Source organism: Pistacia vera, unplaced genomic scaffold, assembly GCF_008641045.1.
Source record: "Pistacia vera cultivar Batoury unplaced genomic scaffold, PisVer_v2 Contig338, whole genome shotgun sequence".
NCBI classification, from domain to species: domain Eukaryota; kingdom Viridiplantae; phylum Streptophyta; class Magnoliopsida; order Sapindales; family Anacardiaceae; genus Pistacia; species Pistacia vera.
In genome coordinates, this window is record NW_022196155.1 from 624,661 (window position 1) to 646,779 (window position 22,119).

General features: G+C 33.4%; 1 protein-coding gene and 1 pseudogene across 1 annotated transcript; both read left to right on the forward strand.

The window, feature by feature from the left end:
• The first annotated feature begins 71 nt into the window (after positions 1–71).
• On the forward strand, positions 72–21,976 carry LOC116138015 (pentatricopeptide repeat-containing protein At3g29230-like). The gene is given in 3 exon segments (XM_031423711.1): positions 72–518; positions 521–1,760; positions 19,534–21,976. Coding segments are annotated over 2 exon segments (1,536 nt in total). The 5' UTR covers positions 72–94; the 3' UTR covers positions 1,633–1,760; positions 19,534–21,976.
• LOC116138162 lies at positions 17,749–19,085 on the forward strand (annotated as a pseudogene).
• Positions 21,977–22,119: the final 143 nt, after the last annotated feature.

Below are 22,119 nucleotides of genomic sequence, written 5' to 3' on the forward strand. Positions count from 1 at the left end.
TCCTCTCAGGATATTTGATGGCTTTTATACTGTAATTTTTAGTTTACATCTCGCATAATCTGAACTGTTTTGCTTCATTGATTTGTGTTTTGAAATGTCTCTCTTAGCCTGCTACACATTCTGTAAGTCAACCTCATCTGATTTGAGTTACTGGAATAAGCTTATTAAGAATAAATTACTCAAAGGAAGTGCAGAACAAGCTATTCTGACATATATAAATATGCAAGAACTTGGAATACATGCCGATAACTATTCTTTTCCAGTTTTATTGAAAGCATGCAGCAGTCTTTGTAGTTCTTCTGTTGGGTTAATGCTTCATGGCCAAACTATTAAAGCTGGTTTTTGTGGCCATGTCTTTGTGCAAACAGCTCTGTTGGAAACGTATGGGAGTTTAAGATGTATTGATGATGCTTATAAAGTGTTTTATAGGATGCCTGAGAAAGATACTGTTACATGGAACTCAATGTTAAGTGCGTTTGCTTCTTGTGGGCAGATGGATTCTGCTATGAAATTGTTTGATTCATGCCTTCAAAGGATCTTGCATCTTTCAATATCATGATCTCTGGGTTCGCAAGGATGGGGAGGATGCATTCTGCAAGAAATGTATTCGATATGATGCCTGTTAAAGATGTTGTTTCATGGAACTCAATGATATTGGCTTTTACTAATGCTAAAGAAATGGAAGAAGCTTGTGAAATGTTTAAGCAAATGCCAGTTAAAAATGTCATTTCGTGGAACACGATAATCACTGGGTATTTACATTGCCAAATCTACTCTGAAGTAGTTGCTTTGTTTGATGAAATGGAAGCTGGAAACTGCAAACCTGATTATCTTACCGTGACTAGTGTTCTATCTGCATGTGCCCATCTCGGATCTCTGGAAACCGGCGCAAGAATACATATATATGCTAAAGAAAATGGGCTTGCATTCAGCCCCCATGTTGCAACAGCATTAATAGATATGTATGCCAAGTGTGGTAGCATACAACACGCTTTAGAGGTGTTCTATAAGTCCCAAGTTAAGGATATATACTGTTGGAATGCCATAATCTCCGGGCTAGCTCTTCATGGTTATGGGCATGCTGCGCTCAAACTCTTTGGCTTAATGAAAGATGGTTGTATAAAGGTTGATGATATTACCTTCATTGGCCTGCTTAGTGCTTGTAGCCATGTGGGCTTGGTGCAAGAGGGTTGTGAACTGTTCAGCTGTATGGAAAAGGAGTTTGGAATTACACCTAAGTTAGAGCATTACGGTTGTATGGTTGATCTTCTGGGACGTGCCGGGTTTCTTGACTGTGCAATGCAACTGATTGAAGCTATGCCATTTGAGCCAACAGAATCCATCTTGGGTGCTTTGCTTAGTGCTTGTGTGATTCATCAGGATCTTGAGACCGGAGATAAAGTAGTAAGGCTGATTTCTTCCAAGGCTCAATACTTGAGCGACGGGGAACTTATGATGTTTGCTAACTTATATGCATCCTGCAATCAATGGGAAGAAGCAAACAGATGGAGATACATGATGAATGATACGGGCATTATTAAAACTGCTGGGTGCAGTTTAATAGAGGTAGATGGAAAATATCACAAATTTTTGGCTGGGGCGATAGGGGAAGAATCAAATGTGTTGGTCTAAGTAGATGCCAGTTCAAAGCACAATATCAGAGTCAATATTATTTACTTTAATATTAACTTTTGCTTCAAATTTTATTCAATTGAATTAGCTTCTTGTATTCAGATGCAAATTGCTCTAGCTGCAAACAGGTTTGCCTTTTTCTTTACATTTTCTGATACAATTTTAGATAAACTGTTAATAAATATTATCCTTTACACGAACACGCCAAGAGCTTTTAGAGAGTATTTCATTGGCCACCAAATAGATAATGTGATAATATGTAGGTCACCATCACAATTAATGCATAGCTGGATGTTTTAAGATTTGATAACGACCATTCCATTGCAAATCTTGAAAAATAAGTAGCAGTTACTGCTGGTGAACTGTTGGTGAACCCATCTTCCCAATCTCGTGACAATATTTTCAACATCAAGCTTCCAAATTTGATTGGATTGGTGTCCAAAATCTCTTTGTCAAAGTGTCTAATCTTCGTTTTACCAAATGGTTTTAAAGGACTGGAAAGTTTTGGACTTGGTACAACAAATCTGTAGTGTTGATTTTCTCTTCAGATGTTAGATCAATCGTCTAAAAAATGGATCCTTGCTCACATGGCCACACCAAGTCGCCAATAATACAGTACGTGTTTCACATTTGACGGTTGATGATCATGATGTATCAGGAAACAGGTCAATTTACTTAAGCAATCAGCCCACAGATTTGGTACAACTTTCTCTTTCTTCTTTTTTAATTAACTTTGCATAATAGTTCAAAGATTTCATATAACTTTATATACTCCCTGCTAATATAATATTGCATTTGCAGATTTGCATTCAGTGTACATGGATTTGTTTTTATCCCATCTGAAATCATATGCCCACGTAGAGAAAGCAAGAGAGACATAACCTTAAATAACAATGAAAACTAGGTGTATCCTGTGATGCCCTTCAAAGGAATGAACTAGTTTATTATATCCCTTTTCATTATATTATTACTAAACAAACAGTAGTGGCTGCAAGTAAAAGTTTAAACCCTAACTTACCCATTATATATATAATTGTAACTAATAAACAAATGTTAAATCTTTAAGCTATTAACGTTTCTTTGAAGGCTGCCAAAGGATGCTCAGGTGAGTTGATATTATTGTTGTACCTGCTACTTTTTCACTCTTCATTGTTTAGCAAGTCTCCAGCACAGAAGAAAACAAAAACTGTTGATTAAATACTTTCACTCTCTGGACATCAAGTTTTTCTTATTGTTTAATATATCGCACGCTTTATGTGCGTGCCAGCCAAACTTTCTTTTAAGTTGGCTCTTTAATATTCATTAAAAATATTTTCTTTTTCATTATAAATTGATACTGTAAAAATCTATAATGCTGCGAAATAAGACTATGGTCAGGTTACTGGAACAGGGTCAAAGAATGAAGACAAATTTGTAGAGTTTGTCTGCATTTTCTTGTGTATATACACAACTTCGGCCGACAGAAATTGTACTGGCAACCTTGACTAGTTCCACTTTTGTAATTAATATTGAATGGGAGGATGATAGGCATTATCTTGTCCCATCTTCAAATGGGAATTTTCAACTCTCAACAGTACATATGCATATCTTATATTCTAATTAAGTAATTAATTCTCTTAGACGTTTGAAACATCAAAAATAGAAGACTACCAATAGAAAATAAAGAAACAAGAAGATATTATTGAGGATTAGTGATATAGACACGTTTGTCAATGGCTAGAATGGAAGGATGTGAACAAGAGTTTTGACCTTTCTATGACTGTTTTTCTTATGTAAATACTATGACCAGGTGAAATTTGGCCACAAGGCTTGTGTATAATATTTTTTTTCATTGCTTATCTTCTTCATCCATTTTTTTAGGTAAGATCAAAGAGATATCCCAAATTTAGTTGTCTCATCTTTTATCTCTTGTTGCATTAAAAAGTGAAATGCTAGCTCCAATTTGTGACACAAACTAGAAATATAATATTTTTGCCTTAACAGCAAAATAGAGCATTTATACAGGTGGTAACTTTTAACCTATGAACTGTCCTGAAACAGACATCTTTGAATAGAAAATGTACACCAGTTTGTTAATACACGTCTTAAATACGATGACTTTTTTCTCACTCTCGGCATTTGTAGGGACTCATATAACTCATTGTTTGGTGGAAGTGGTGAAACAGTCTTTGATGAAATGACAGGAAGGACTTCACAGGTGGTTTAGAATTGGTAAGTCTTTGGAGTTGATCCTCTGCGATGGCGCCTCCCGTTCATAACATGTGTCCTCGTTTCCAGCAGAACTGACTTTTTCATAAAAAGACATGTTTTTCATTACCTAATACTTTGAAACATGGTAAAGAAGAATGTTTTTATTTTCTAATTTCAGGATGGCAAGAATAATTTCGGTGATTTAACTTATTTTACTAGGGTGTAAACCGTATAATGGTAAATATTGGATTTTTAGTAATATTTTAATATTATATTGTTATTTTATTTCATTTTTGAATGGTTGGACGTCAAATTCAGTTACTTTATTTTCTAAATTCAATCATGAACTCGACTAAATTTTCTTCCTTTACGTAGAGAGAGGAACGTACTCTTATCGTTTGTATATAAATATTGTTTACTTTTTGTTTTGGCAGAGTGTTGAATTTAGAAGTTTTAAAATTTTCAAACACTTTGAGAGAGAGGAGAGGAAAACGATCGGATTTCAAATGTATTTGAATCCGTTACATTATTACATTAAGAGAAAAGATAAAATTGTTGATAAGTGATGAGCTATCTTGGATACGTATCTTGAATTATTGAGACCTCTCTGAGAATGGCAGACAACTAATAAGGCTTATTAAAAATCTTGCTTGTTGTCAGGGGAGCTTGACAATTGTAAACTTTGGGAAAGGATAAGTCTGACGGATGTCTTTAATGTTGGAAGAATAAATTTGACATAAGTTACAAGTCTTGAAGTCTTGATATTTTGCAGAGATGCTTCCTACAAGTGATAAAGTTAGTTGAGAAAAATCTTGACAGTGCCGAAACTTTTGAATCTTGAGATTTGAAACTATTGCAGAAGCCACGTGAAAGGATTATCTTGAAGAACATTTATTGCTGCAGGAAGTGATGCAAGCATGTGATAAAAGTCTTTGTTGAAACTGAAGTAACTCTTTCTTGAAATGTGTTGTAGAGAACCAAGAAAATTCTTGAAGATCCGCCAAAGTGTTAAAAAATGATGCTAGAGTCACTGCCTCTTAATCATCTTCAAATTGAGATCCTCAATTGAGACTTTTGAGAATTGCCCGAAAGAAATATCTGAATCACTGTCTTCAGAGTGTTGAGAATTGTCTCGAACTTGAGAACTTAATAAATCATTTTCTCCTTCGTAATCATCGGCCTCGACTAATTCAGCTGCCTCTTCACTTGACTAATTGTTGAATACAATTATTGTTTTTCTGATGTTGATGATGAGGGTTTATTAAAAGAGAAGAAGCCCAATTACTAAATGGTTCTTGTGGATGTTTATCCTTATATTTCATGACGACTTTTTTGGTACGAATTTCGTTTTCAAGAATAATTTTGTTAATTGCTTTTGAAGAAAAGGATAAGGCTTCGGCTAATTGAATTGGTGTTGGATTTTTAATATTTTAGATAATGCTAAAAAATCATTAATATGGGAATCATGAAGAATTCTTTGCCAAATATCATTTGAAAAATATCTTTTTGATTTTCTGTGATTGTTTTTCTTTTGAGAAAGATGACGATTTTGGACATAGTAAAAACATTTTTTGATTTTTGAAATTGTTTAAGGGTTTTTCTCTTTGAGAATTATGACTTTGATGGGAGTGCCCATCTTTCACTCAATTACTTTCTGTCACTCACTCTCTTTATCACTCAACTTTTTCTTTCCCTGTAAGAATTCACGGAAGAAAATCAGGTAAAATTATTGTGTCCTTTGATGTGTTCAATTTCAAAGTCAAAACAAGACAGTATTGCTTGCCATCTGGCGAAATTTGTTTTGAAACTAAATTTTTTACATCTTTTTCAAAAATAAATTTGGATGCAGAAGAATCTGTTCGGATCAAAAATCTTTTATATCAATCATCTTGAAATTTGTAATGCATAAAACATTGATAAAACTTCTTTTTTTGATGGTTGAATATTTTTTTGAGCATCGAGCCAGACTCCAGAATGGAACCTAACTAGTTTCTTTATATCTAATTTTTGTTTTAATATTCCACCTAACCTATATCAGAGGCATCAGTTTCTATAATAGGATAAGCTGATGGATCCAATATACTAAGACAAGGAAGAATTTAATTTTGGATTTGATTTCTTTAACTATTTGGGTATGGGATTCGGACCATGCAGGGGAGTTTTTTCTAAGTCTTTGGTATAACGGTTCACATAATTTTCTAAGGTCTTGGAAAAACTCTGCTATATAATTAAGACATCCTAAAAATATTTGTAATTGTGTTTTATCTCTTAATTCATCAGGAAATTATTTGCGAATTCTTTTGTCCATCAATTGGTTTACTCGAACACTGTCATAAGAAATCAAAGATTTACAAGATAAAAAATTAATTAGACCAAGTAAATCTCCATGGAGTTGTTCTGCCTTCTATGTCAATAATGCAGCAGAAAAGAACGAGGAGTTCAAGATTAGTCATCATATAAACCATTAATCAAAGTATTACAATGGATTAGATACCCATTCCCAACAAAAATTTAATTAATAGACTATATAATGCAACATATTTTCAAAATTTGATATGAAGTCAGGATTTTGGCAAGTCCAAATAGATGAATTAATAGATACAAAACAACATTTAATGTTCCTTTTGGTCATATTGAATGGAACTTTATGCCTTTCGATTAAAAAATGCACCATCAGATTTTCAAAACATTATAATGATATTTATCCCTATATCACTTTACAATAGTAATTTGACGATTCTTGTTTATTCAAAATCAATAGATCAACATTTAAAACATTTAAAAATATTTGAAGAAATTATTAAAAGAAATGGATTAGTTGTTTCAGCACAAAAATGAAATTATTTCAAGCAAAAATCAAATTGTTAGTTCATGAAATTTATAGATCGGATTTCAAATGTATTTGAATCCGTTACTTATTACATTACAGAGAAAAGATAAATTGTTGATAAGTGATGAGCTGTCTTGGATACGTGTCTTGAATTATTGAGGACCTGCTCTGAGAATGGCAGACAATTGATAAGGTTATTAAAAATCTGCTTGTTGTCAGGGGAGCTTGACAATTGTAAACTTTGGGAAAGATAATCTGACGGATGTCTTTATGTTGGAAGAGATAATTTGACAAATAAGTACAAGTCTTGAAGTCTTGATATTTTGCAGAGATGCTTCCTACAAGTGATAAAGTCAGTTGGAGAAAATCTTGACAGTGCCGAAACTTTTAATCTTGAGATTTGAAACTATTGCAGAAGCCACGTGAAAGGATTATCTTGAAGAACATTTATTGCTGCAGGAAGTGATGCAAGCATTGATAAAAGTCTTGTTGAAACTGAGTAACTCTTTCTTGAAATGTGTTGTAGAGAACCAAGAAAATTCTTGAAGATCCGCCGAAAGTGTTAAAAAATGATGCTGATTCATCAACCTTTATTGAAGTCATAATTGATCTGGTTTTGGAACATGACAAAATAGTCATCCTCATCTTGATCGCTCGATGATTTGGTGCTGTCCGTTTGCTTTTTGAGATGTTGAATCCAATGGCCATAATAATTTTGTCCAAATCTTGAGGGTTTTGACATTGAGCCAACTCAGCAAGAAGTCTTGATTTTGTGTAAAAAATGTTGTTGTTTTTGAGGCTGACATAACTGCGAGTGTTGAGAGATCCATATCTGCACAGCTGGTGGACTAATATTTTGGATGGAAAAACTAGGCCACCATTTAATAAGAAATTTTCTTTGTAATTCTCGAAATTTTGGAGGAGAGGAGTGATGTGAAATTGCCAACTCATTATCTAGGCAATTAAGAAATTGCTAGAAAAAGCTAGCAAAGGGTCTTCACTGTTGTTGAAATTATTTGTAAACAAGTGATATCCTTCCAAGACCAAGGTGGAAGATTTTTTCATTTAAACCGAAAAATTAACCATTGTTGAAACCATTTTGGAAACGTTTTTGGACAAGTTTTGTCAAAAATAAAAACCAGGAGTGTGTTGTTAGTTAAACAGAAGTATGAAACCAAGCTTTTGATAATCTTTATAAGAAAATTCTTGGGGAATGAAGGATTGAAAATGGGCGTTTTTCATAAATTCCAGTACGCCAGTCTGCAGGTCTCAAACCTTTTTAATTTTGCATTTTGAAAAGCTATTCTATGGATCATTTTTATCAGGATATATGGGTAATCTCTATTGAATCGTATCAACTAAAATAATTCGTAAAATGTTCTTGTTTTTAATAAATCATCAGGAATAAAATAAAAATCTGGAGGAAATTTTTGATAAAGTTTCTTGCATGTTTGTCCCCGAATTCGGGTTCAATAATGCAAATTGATTGACATAAATCTTTCTCAATTTGAAAAGTGGGATTGATGTTGACAGGTTTTGTGGAGAAGGTGTATAGGTTGGTGGTATTGTAAGGGCTTGTTGGTAATTCCTTGTGGAGATGAAGAAACAGATTCTTCATCAGAAGAGTAAACCATTTGGTTGGGTGATAATGTTTTTCTGTTTATTGGGTTTTGAGGATCTTGATTGTGAGGTTTTGTTTGTGGGGTAATAGTTTGTTGAGGTGGTAGCATCGCATACGATGCTTTTGATTTTGGATTGTTTTTGGGTTTGATGGGTGCCCATCTTTTCCTCACTTTCACTCTTTCCTAATAAATCTGTGTCCTGAGAGTTGTTGTGATGAGAGAGACTATTAGAAAAAAACTTTTTGATTTTTGCATTCTATCGAAAATATAATTTTGAAACCTTTGAAATCTTAATGCAAAAGTTGAAAACAAGTTTTGTAATGCAAGCTTCCAAAATTTTGGTAATCGAGCCATTCTTTGGTAGGAACAATTTCTAGACTCTTTAATTTGGTATATTGTTCATCTTAGATATTGAAATGTTTTTAACTTACTATATCTTTTATTAATGGTGGATTGACGAATTCAATGTAATATTTTGTCTTAAAATATTGGTTGTATTCTTTATTGGTTACACTAAAAGGGTAAATTTGAGTGATAAAATCTGTACAAATATAACGTCTTGATCTAAATCTTTTACTAAAATAATGTACTTTTAATACAAAATTTTGTATACAAACATGAGCATTAGATAATTTATAATTATGTTTAATTGTTACCATTTGCTCCATAAATCTCTCTTTTGTTTTTTCAAATATTTGGTTGAATTAATCCTTCTCTTATACAGTTTTGATCTGCTCCAGTGTCTACTAAACGTGTGTAATAATATCTAATTCATGATTAATATTGATCCTAATGTAAACATGTTCTTTTTGAAATTGAATCTAGAAATTTCATTAATAAATGCTTCTTCAGTTTCTTAATCTGTAATCTTGATTTTGAGGTTGATGATTGTCCTACAGTTTCTTTGGAGACTTTTAACATAATAAATCTGTCTTGATTTCAATATTCATTTTGTAATTCTTTAACTTGATTTTTCAGAATATTGATTTCTTCTTGTAAATCACTTAAAGTAACTTGTGTGGGTTTGTCAAATCTTTTTAATATGTCTTTTAAGTTATAAGAATCTACATCTTTTTTGTTTTCCTTCTGAAATTAATTCTTAAGTTTTAATAATGTTCTCTTTTTATGTCTTCATCCTGAATTTTGTCAATAATCTAATAAAAATCTTTTGATTTGGTGATAACATTTATTGACTTAGGTCTAGATGTTGATATCAATTTATTGATTTCATTGCACAGTAGCATGGCCCCATGCAATCACAATCATCAGAGTCTTGTGCCGACTCACTTATTGATTCAAGAATTTTCTGAATTTGATAATCATATTTATATGTCTCATTGTATTGTAACTAGATTCTCTTCATAGTCTGTTTGAATATTTTTTTAATAATTGTTGTTTTAATTCTGAATCTATTTCTAATTTTTTGATTTGATTTTTCATAGGACACTTGGTTGCGTAATGACTTGTTGTTTGCATTTCCAACATGTGTAGGTTTTTTGGATATTTTCTTGTTAGAGGATTTTTCTCTTTTTATAAGGTTTATCATAAGAATTTTGTTCGTATTTATAATCTCTTTAGTAATAAGTTTTCTATATTGTTTTTGTTTTTTTATCTTTTTTGTACTTAATGGAGGGAGGTAATATTTTTTCATAACCATATTGACTACAAAATCCACTTAATTCTGTTTTCTTATGTTTTAATTCATTTTTTAATTTAGCTTTTAATTTTAAATCAGTGCAAATTATTAAGCTTCGTTATTAATAAAACTAATAAATCTCCATATCTTAAGTCTCATAAGGTTATTTTCCATCATATTTTTTGTATAATTCTCTTGACAGTTTGACTAAATAATCTAGGTGACCATCTAGGAACCTTTCTTTCCAATAGGGTTTCCTACAGTCTGTTCTTGTGAATACTTTTTGTAAAACATATCCTTATACCATCAAAAATCAGCCATGGTTGAACATCTTAAGTTTGATAATATCCTTGTGATTTTCTGAAAGCTGTTGGGTCTCCTACAAAGTTTTTGGTTATTGCATAAATTAATGTTGGCTACAGCGTCTCCTTCTTCTTGTTCATACTCTACTTGACTAGTTCCTTTTATTGACTTTCTTATTCTATTTTGTTGCGTGTAATATGTGATATTTATGGATTCGGGTAAACATTATCCCACCAACTTTTTAACATTCCGTAAATCCTGAGACTATATTTTTGCTATTTGATGATCAGTGTTTGTCATGTGATTTATGAGCTAATGCGTCCACAGTCATTTCTTATAAATATTTATATTTGTGTTCAACTAATCCGTCTATATTCCATTCATCTATTCCTGTTCCAGTGTAGGAAGATCTTGCATTTGTGCTATATCTTCAAATTGCATATCTGCAAAGAAGGTCTTGGGTAATAGTTTCGAGTTTTAGGATATTTCATATATTTCTCATTTTATTAATAGATAAGTTTTGAAAATTTGGTTTAATCTTCTATTGGTCGGATTCTGTAAGGACATTAATTTTGATTTAGAGGATGATAATTTACTAAGTTTTTTACTAATATTTTCTAAAATAGTATTGTGATTATTGAATTTAATAATTTCTTCTCTTGGAATGTCAAAGGTTTCAAAAAATGATTTAACATATTTTTGTGAATAAAAGGGTGTTGAAGTTGATGTTGAATTTCCTAAGTTGGTGAATTTGTTGAATTTTCTATTATCTCCTTCCGAGGTTTTTTGAAATTTTGTAATTATGTGGGTAGTATTGTTTTCTATCTATTCATTTGTTGACTAATGGTTGCGGAATTTGATTAGAGTAATTGTTTTGATGTGTTGTAGTATAACAGAAAGTATGAAACCAAGCTTTTGATAATCTTTTAAAGAATTCTGGGGAATGAAGGATTGAGAAAATGGGCGTTTTCAAAATTCCAGTACGCCAGTCTGTAGGTCTCAAAACCTAGGATTATTGTTCATACCGTGCACTGTTCACAGCTTGATTGAATTAAGTTAGATTAATCTAGAAAGTTTTAATCTAGGAGAACTCTAGAATTTGATTCTAGGTTACGCTTGGTCAGCCTGGAGGGTGCGTTGGTCAGCCTGTTAACCGTTGGTCACCGTGTTAGTGGTCCGGAGGTGGTCCGTACCTTGGTGGTCCCATGATCTAGGAAAAAAACTGAACTTTTAGGTTAGAATTATTTTAGAATGTCTAATTTCTTAAGGAGATTAGGAAGTAGCAATAAGCGAGATAGTAGTAGCAGTAACGCTATTAGAATTAATAATCAACAACAAACACTAATATAATCAAGAATTATGAAATCTATTAACACTCAAGAAATTAATATGGCAAAAATAGATCAACACTTACAAAACTGAATATACCACCAGTTTAAAAAAGACACAATTTCAAATATGTAGTTTTGAATTTATGTCAGATTACTCTATAAAACAACAGAAGACACAATAATGATAACCGAAGAAAAGTTTGAAGAAATTCAACTTCTTTCTGAAGAGCAATACACATACATAGACAAAACAACTATAAATTTTTACACATAAGATTAGTACAAGTAGCAGTAAAACCATTATTTAGATTAGGACAAAACCCAATATTATAATATTAAGAGACGCAAGAAATTTAAACTTCAATAACTCTTTATTAGCATTTATTAATTCTAATTTAGAAAGTGGTCCCGTTTATTTTGATTGTTACCCAAATTTTATAGTAGGTTTACATGATCCCACATACTATCTTCATTAACTATTAATTTAAAGCTTCTAATCTTACTTATCAAGATAAAGCCCAACCAGTAGCATTATATAATAATTTATTACAAAGTTATGAATACCACAATAAGTCCAGCCATTAGGTCCCACCAGGACACACAGTTATAATGGAAACCGATAAAACAAAACATAAAACTTTTACACCAAAAAGATTAGCTTAGGATAGTTATTAAACAAACAATTGGAAATTAGAAAAATTATGTCATCCAAAATCTTTACATGATCAAAATGATTCTGAATACAACAATAATACAAAACCAGATGGTACATAAGATTAAAATTTAGAGAACATCCTTAGAACAAATCAACCCATAATTACTAACAAAAATCATCACAACCCTAGGATTGAAGAAATTACAACACCTGCCCTTCGTTAACAACTTCAACAAGTAAATTAGTAGGAGTAAATTATTCCCTCCTGTACCAAAACCTGCATATGAAAACGCATCAAGTCCACCTAGTTCACCAACACATCAAAAGTTTAGGAACCTAAGTCAATCAACACAATCAAAACCCTTTGAAATTAACAAAGCTTATTAAAACAAAATTCCTACAAAATTTATAAAGAAAAAAGACAATTATTCTTTACAAAATTTAATCCCGAAGAACAAAATACCCTTAGATCTGAATGGTACAATACGCAAGAAAAATAAAACAAAATATTATTTCTTTAATTGGTTAGAAAATAGAAAATGTTATCAAGATTTAAGTGAAAAGAAACTATTTTTGCTACCACTAATGCGACAAAAAATTGGCAAACAACAACAAATAAACTATTACATCTGTCCATCCACCTTTAGAAGAAATAAAATAGAACATCAACAAGCAGAAATAATAGCATCACCATTTAAGAAATTATAGAATTGATATGATCAAAGCAACCAACTTTAAGAGACATTAAAAATATTCAACATCAAAACAATTACTCTAATCAAATTCTCCACACCATTAGTCACAAATGAATAGAATAGAATAATAATACTACCCACATAATTACAAAAATTTCAAAACCCCCGGGAAGGAGATAGTAAAAAATTAGGAAATTCCACACCTTTAGGAAATTCAACATCAACTTTAACATCAACTCAACACTCCTTTATTCACAAAAATATTTAAACCATTTTTGAACCCTGACATTCCAAAAGAGGAAATTATTAAATTCAATAATCACAATACTATTTTAGAAAATTAGTAAAAACTTAGTGAATTATCATCCCTAAATCAAACATTAATGTCCTTACAGAATCCGACCCAATAGAAGAATAAACCAAAATTTTCAAAACTTATCTTTAATAAATGAGAAATAATATGAAATATCCTAAAACTCGAAACTATTACCCAAGACCTTCTTTGCCAGATATCATTTGAAGATATAGCACAACTAGCAAGATCTTCTACACTGGAATAGGAATAGATGAATGAATATAGACGACTAGTTAACATCAAATATTAAATATTTTACAAGAAATACTATGGCAGCATTAGCTCATAAATCACATGACAACACTGATCATCAAATAGCAAATTTAGTCTCAGGATTTACGGGAATGTTAAAATTTGGTGGGATAATGATTTACCCGAACCCATAAATATCACATATTACACCAACAAAAAGACTAAGAAAGTCAAAATAGAAGGAACAGTCAAGTGAGTATAACAGAAGAGGAGACGCTGTAGCCACATTAATTTATGCAATAACCAAAAACTTTGTAGAGACCCAACAAGCTTTCAGAAAAAATCACAAAATATTATCAAACTTAAGATGTCCAACCATGGCAGATTTTTGATGGTATAAGGATATGTTTTTACAAAAAGTATTCACAAGAACAGACTGTAGGAAACCCTATTGGAAAGAAAGGTTCCTAGATGGTCTACCTAGATTATTTATTCAAACTGTCAAGAATGAATTATACAAAAATAGATGGAAATAATCCTTATGAAGACTTAAGATATGGAGATTTAATTAGTTTTTATTATAACGAAGCTTTAATAATTGCACTGATTTAAAATTAAAGCTAAATTAAAAAATGAATTAAAACATAAGAAAACAGAATTAAGTGGATTTTGTAGTCATATGGTTTATAAAAATATTACCTCCCTCCATTAAGTACAAAAAAGATAAAAACACAAAACAATATGAAAACCTTATTACTAAAGAGATTATAAATACGAACAAAATTTATGATAACCTTATAAAAAGAGAAATCCTCTAACAAAAAATATCCAAAAAACCTATCACATGTTAGAAATGCAAACAACAAGGTCATTACGCAACCAAGTGTCCTATGAAAAATCAAATCAAAAAATTGAAATAGATTCAGAATTAAAACAACAATTATTAAATTATTCAAACAAGACTATGAAGAAGAATCTGTTACATACAGTAATGAGATATGATTTATCAAATTCAAGAAAATTCTTCTGAATCAATAGTGAGTCGGCACAAGACTCTGATGATTGTGATTGGCATGGGGCCATGCTACTGTGCAATGAAACACATAAATATGATATCAACATCTAACCTAAGTCAATAAATGTTATCACCAAATCAAAAGAATTTTATTAGATATTATTGACAAAATTCAGGATGAAGACTAAAAAGAGAATATTTATTAAAACTTAAAGAATTAATTTTATCAGAAGGAAAACAAAAGATGTAGATTCTTATAACTTAAAGACATATTAAAAGATTTGACAACCCACACAAGTACTTTAAGTGATTTATAAAAGAAATCAATATTCTGAAAAATCAGTTAAAGAATTACAAAATGATAATATTGAAATCAGACAGATTTATTATGTTTAAAAGTCTCCAAAGAAACTGTAGGACAATCATCAACTCACAATCAGATTACGATTAAAGAAACTGAAGAAGCTTTTATTAATGAAATTTCTAGAATTCAATTTCAAAAATGACTGTTTACATTAGGATCAATATTAATCTGAATTAGATATTATACACAAGCTTTGTAACACTGAGGCAGATCAAAACTGTATAAGAAAGGATTAATTCCAACCAATATTATGAAAAAACAAAAGAGAGATTATAGGGAGCAAATGTCAACAATTAAACATTAATTATAATTATCTAATGCTCATTTTTGTATACAAAATTTTTGTATTAAAAGTTACATTTATTTTAGTAAAAGATTTAGATCAAGACGTTATATTAGTACAGATTTTATCACTCAAATTTACCCTTTTAGTAACCAATAAAGGAATTACAACCAATATTTTAAGACAAAATGTTACATTTGAATTCGTCAATCCACCATTAATAAAAGATATTAGTAAGTTAAAACTTTCAATCTCTAAGATGAACACTATTACCAAATTAAAGAGTCTAGAAATTGTTCCTACCAAAATGGCTCGATTACCACAAAATTTTGGATGCTTGCATACAAAAACTTGTTTTCAACTTTTTGCATTAAGATTTCAAGGTTTCAAAATTATATTTCGTAGAATGCAAAAATCAAAAGTTTTTCTTCTAATAGTCTCTCTCATCACACAACTCTCAGGACACAGATTTATTAGGAAAGAGTGAAAGTGAGGAAAGATGGGCACTCCCATCAAACCCAAAAACAATCCAAAATCAAGCATCGTATGCGATGCTACCACCTCACACACTATTACCCCACAAACAAAACCTTCACAATCAAGATCCTCAAAACCCAATAAACAGAAAACATTATCACCCAACCAAATCGTTTTACTCTTCTTGATGAAGAATCTGTTTCTTCATCTCCACCAAGGAATTACCAACAAGCCTTACAATACCCACCAACCTATACACCTTCTCCATCAAAACCTGTCAACATCTCCCCACTTTTCAATACATTGAGAAGATTTATGTCAATCAATTTGCATTATTGAACCCGAATTTCTGGGGACAAACTATGCAAAAACTTTATCAAAAAATTTCCTCCAGATTTTTATTTTATTCCTGATGATTTTATTAAAACAAGAACATTTTACGAATTTATTTTATTTGATACTGATTCATAGAGATTACCCATATCCTGATAAAAATGATCCCAATAGAATACTTTTTCAAAATGCAAAATTAAAAAGGTTTTGAGACCTGCAGACTGGCGTACTGGAATTTATGAAAAACGCCCTTTTCTCAATCCTTCATTCCCCAAGAATTTTCTTATAAAGATTATCAAAGCTTGGTTTCATACTTTCTGTTTAACTCATACAAACACTCCTGCTGATTTTTTATTTTTGACAAAACTTGTCCAAAACGTTTCCAAAATGGTTTCAACAATGGTTAATTTTTTCGGTTTAAATGAAAAAATCTTCCACTTTGGTTTGGAAGGATATCACTTGTTTACAAAAACTTTCAACACCATTGAAGACTCTTTGCTAGCTTTTTCCAGCAATTTTTAATTGCTGGATAATAGTTGGCAGTTTCACATCACTATTCCTCCTCCTCCAAATTTCGAGAATTACAAAGAAAATTTCTTATTAAATGGTGGCCTAGTTTTTCCATCCAAAATATTAGTCCCACCAGCTGTGCAGATGTGATCTCTCAACACCCCTTTATGTCGCCTCAACAACATCCACATTTTTGATGCAAAAATCAAGACTTCTTGCTGAGTTGCTCAATGTCAAAACCCTCAAGATATGGACAAAATTATTATGGCCATTGGATCTTCAACATCGCAAAAAGCAGACCGGACAGCACCAAATCACCGACGATCAAGATGAGGATGACTATTTTGTCTGTTCCAAACCAGATCAATTATGAATTCAATAAAGGTTATGCTTCAGAATATTTTTTTCAACACTTTCGGCGAATCCTCAAGATTTTTCCTCTTCTCTACAACACTGTCAAGAAGAGTTTCAATAAGACTTTTATCACTGATTGCATCACCTTCCTGCAGCAATAAATGTTCTTCAATAATCCTTTCACGTGGCTTCTGCAATGTTTCAAATCTCAAGATTCAAAAGTTTCGGCACTGTCAAGATTTTTCTCCAACTGACTTTACACACTGTAGGAAGCATCTCTGCAAAATATCAAGACTTCAAGACTTGTACTTATTTGTCAAATTTATCTCTTCCAACATTAAACATCTGTCAGACTTATCATTTCCCAAAGTTTACAATTGTCAGCTCCCGTGACAACAAGCAAATTTTAGTAAGCCTTATCAGTTTGTCTGCCATTCTCAGAGCAGGTCCTCAATAATTCAAGACACGTATCCAAGATAGCTTATCACTTATCAACAATTTTATCTTTTCTCTGTAATGTAATAATGTAACGGATTCAAATATATTTGAAATCCGATCGTTTGTATTATAAATAGGTATTACTTCTTTTGTTTCGACAGAGTGTTGAATTTAGAAATTTTAAAGTTTCAAACACTTTGAGAGAGAGGTTTCTCTCACCTGGCCACTATGGAAGAGCCCAATTGGATAATGAACTTTGTCTTTGCTTCTTTGAGTTATCTATCACATATCACTATCACCTTATCCTCTCAGGATTTTGATGGCTTTTATACTTAATTTTTAGTACATCTCGCATAATCTGAACTGTTTTGCTTCTTGATTTGTGTTTTGAAATGCTCTCTTAGCCTGCTACACATTCTGTAAGTCAACCTCATCTGATTTGAGTTACTGGAATAAGCTTATTAAGAATAAATTACTCAAGGAAGTGGCAGAACAAGCTATTCTGACTATATAAATATGCAAGAACTTGAATACATGCCGATAACTATTCTTTTCCAGTTTTATTGAAAGCATGCGCAGTCTTTTAGTTCTTCTGTTGGTTATGCTTCATGGCCAACTATTAAACTGGTTTTTGTGGCCATGCTTTGTGCAAACGCTCTGTTGGAAACGTATGAGTTTAGATGTATTGATGATGCTTATAAAGTGTTTGATAGGATGCCTGAGAAAGATATTGTTGCATGGAACTCAATGTTAGTGCGTTTGCTTCTTGTGGGCAGATGGATTCTGCTATGAAATTGTTTGATTCAATGCCTTCAAAGACTTGCATCTTCAATATCATGATCTCTGGGTTCGCAAGGATGGGGAGGATGCATTCTGCAAGAATGTATTCGTATGATGCCTGTTAAAGATGTTGTTTCATGGAACTCAATGATATTGGCTTTACTAATGCTAAAGAAATGGAGAAGCTTGTGAAATGTTTAAGCAAATGCCAGTTAAAATGTCATTTCATGGAACACGATAATCACGGGTATTTACATTGCCAAATCTACTCTGAAGTAGTTGCTTTGTTTGATGAAATGGAAGCTGGAAACTGCAAACCTGATTATCTTACCGTGACTAGTGTTCTATCTGCATGTGCCCATCTCGGATCTCTGGAAACCGGCGCAAGAATACATATATATGCTAAAGAAATGGGCTTGCATTCAGCCCCCATGTTGCAACAGCATTAATAGATATGTATGCCAAGGTGGTAGCATACACACGCTTTAGAGGTGTTCTATAAGTCCCAAGTTAAGGATATATACTGTTGGAATGCCATGATCTCCGGGCTAGCTCTTCATGGTTATGGGCATGCTGCGCTCAAACTCTTGGCTTAATGAAAGATGGTTGTATAAAGGTTTGATATTACCTTCATTGGCCTGCTTAGTGCTTGTAGCCATGTGGGCTTGTGCAAGAGGGTTGTGAACTGTTCAGCTGTATGGAAAAGGAGTTTGGAATTACACCTAAGTTAGAGCATTACGGTTGTATGGTTGATCTTCTGGGACGTGCCGGGTTTCTTGACTGTGCAATGCAACTGATTGAAGCTATGCCATTTGAGCCAACAGAATCCATCTTGGGTGTCTTGCTTAGTGCTTGTGTGATTCATCAGGATCTTAGACCGGAGATAAAGTAGTAAGGCTGATTTCTTCCAGGGCTCAATACTTGAGCGACGGGGAGCTTATGATGTTTGCTAACTTATATGCATCCTGCAATCAATGGGAAGAAGCAAACAGATGGAGATACATGGAATGATACGGGCATTATTAAAACTGCTGGGTGCAGTTTAATAGAGGTAGATGGAAAATTCACAAATTTTTGGCTGGGGCAATAGGGGAAGAATCAAATGTGTTGGCCTAAGTAGATGCCAGTTCAAAGCACAATATCAGAGTCAATATTATTTACTAATATTAACTTTTGCTTCAAATTTTATTCACTTGAATTAGCTTCTTGTATTCAATGCAATTGCTCTAGCTGCAAAACAGGTTTTTTGCCTTTTTCTGATACAATTTTAGATAAACTGTTAATAAATATTATCCTTTACCGAACGCACCAAGATCTAGACGTTTGAAACATCAAAAATAGAAGACTACCAATAGAAAATAAAGAAACAAGAAGATCTTATTGAGGATTAGTGACATAGACATGTTTGTCAATGGCTAGAATGGAAGGATGTGAACAAGAGTTTTGACCTTTCTATGACTGTTATTCTTATGTAAATACTATGACCACGTGAAATTTGGCCACAAGGTTTGTGTATAATATTTTCTTCCTTTGCATAGAGAGAGAAAGGAGAAAGTTATACTGTCTGCTACAGAGATGATTAGAGTAAAAAAACCTGTGAAAATAGGTTTTCAGGATGGCCAGCTGCCAGTTAGGTACCTTGGGGTTCCTGTAGTCACCTCAGACTCCGTTATACCAACTGTATGTCTCTCTTGGACAAAATCGACAAAAGTCTTAACGCTTGGAAAAAACGTTGCCTTTCCTATGCAGGATGTCTCCAACTGGTTCTTTCCGTCCTCACTTCTATGCAAGTTTACTGGGCTTCGGTTTTCGTTCTCCCCAAAAGCTATTACGAAGGCTATGGAACAAAAGGTGAGAGCCTTCCTTTGAGCTGGTAATTACCTCGTGAAAGGGCGGGTTAAGGTGGCGTGGAGTGAAGTCACTATTCATAAGGCAGCTTGCGGATTGGGTATAAGACCCCTAACCCTCTGGAACTGCACTCTGATGGTTTGGAGTATAGTTTCCCACATAGACTCTTTATGGGTGAAATAGGTTCATACGTTTCGTCTCAAGAATTGCAGCTTTTGGAATGTGAAAATTCCATGGGATGCGAGCTGCTGCTGGAGAAAACTTCTCAAGCTAAGGGATTAAGTAAGACAGCATTTCGGAGTCACGCTCGGAAATGGATAAACTACCTCCTTATGGTATGACTCCTGGCATCCTCTTGGTCCTTTAGCCTTCTCTTTGACTACAACTTCTTTTTTTACTTCCAGGGTAGACCACAAGATGAAGGTTAGTGATATTATTGTCTCTCGCCGGTGGGTTTGGCCTCGGGAAATCCAAGAGTTTTCCCTCATTTTGTGAGACATGCCCCTCCCGTGCCAATGTTCAATACCCAGGATACAATCTACTGGAAAACTAGCGAAGGCAGCAAGGTTAACTTCACTTCTAAACAAGCCTGGCAGGATTTGTCACCAGTTTGTAACTTGGTCCCTTGGAGCTCCCTTGTTTTGACTGGCACATGCATTCCTCGGCATTCTTTTATCTTATGGCTGGCCATAAAAGCACAAATTGTTAACTCAGGACAGAATGAGTACATGGATGGTTTCGGTAGACTTGAAATGTGCCTTTTGTGATGGGCCTCCAGATTCTCATGCTCATCTGTTTTTTAGCCCTCCGTTTACCCAGACTCTCTGGAAAACAGTTCAGCGTAAAGGCAGATTTAGGGCCCCTTGGGATAACTGGGATTCTATTGTTCTGTGGTGTGCTCGCAGCTTTAAAGGAAAAAATAGCTGGACTACAGTTGGTCGGTTATGGCTTGGGGCTGTTGTGTACTACATTTGGATTTTGGCAATAGCGTAATCTTAGATTATTTAAAGGCAAAAGAAGGAGTCTGGACACTATGGCTAAGCAAATTGTTGATGATGTGAAGCTTAGGTTGTACACCCTAAGATTCAAAGATACTGCCAGGGCTCGTAAAGTGATAGCAGAATGGGACCTGCCTATAAGCTGTATGCCTGAATCCGTGTCTAATGATGCTGGTTTTCTGGTAATTGTGGTTTTTATAATGAATGAGAGTTGTTTTTAAGCTCATTTGGGTTTGTGGCTGGTTGGGTAGCTACATGACAAAGCCTCCTGGGAGTCTCCCTAAGTACAGCATTTTTAAGGGGATTAGTTGGAGAGGGGTTCAGAAAGCTTACAACAGGAGTACTAAAGTTGTTCCTTTGGACTATGGTGGGTGCTGCAGGTATTTGTCCAATTGGGAGAATATTTTTCTTTGGATCCAGACGTCCAGTATACCTTCTGGAGTAAGGTAGCAATTCATGATTGCTGGCAGGGGCAGGATGTCTTCTGGCGTTGTCCCCAAGCTAGATTCTGCATTTCTAAAATTTGGGTTCTTGTTGAGTGTCTTCTGTATGCCTATGACCACTTTTGTAAGTATGCCTCTTATGGTCCTTTTATTTGCTTTATGATTATCAATAAAGATTAACTCACAACCTCATTTTAAAAACTTTCTCTTTCAACCCGACATAACAACTTGTAATTAGTCAATTCATTGTTAGGTAGGCGAGACCTATTACGAACTAATCAATTGTGAACTATCATATTAAAGTTGTGAGATTAGGTTGTAAGTGTTGTATTACACTATGACTATAGGCTCAGTTACCTTCAAAAAGTGTGGCAATACGGGAAGTTGTCAAGGAGCCTATCATGTGAGAAATGCTTATGGTGAAGAATATTTGGTATGAGATTATCTGCCTGCCTTGCTTCTGTTTGCTGGTGCAGACTGTATGGGACTTCCTGTGGACAGTGACGGAATGTTGGAGAGGTCTGGGAGGCCTTCTCTGCTTGGGCGTAGCTGGTGAATTTTGATATGGGCTATTTTGTTTGGTTCTGGATTAGGCCTGTTTTTGTTTTTTTGTGGGATAGCTGTGTTTTTTGTTAGTTGGGCTGTTCCTTTTGTACATGTCATTGTTTAGGCTTTTGTTCCCTTGATTTTTTTTTTTTTTTTTTAGGCCTTTGGATCTGTGTTTTTTTTGTGGCCTTTGGGTGCCGTTCTCCTTGGGCCTATCCAAAGTGATCGGCTATTGTAGGGGTTTAATCCCCTGTTCTGTATTGTATAAATTGCCGGTTTTACCGGGAAA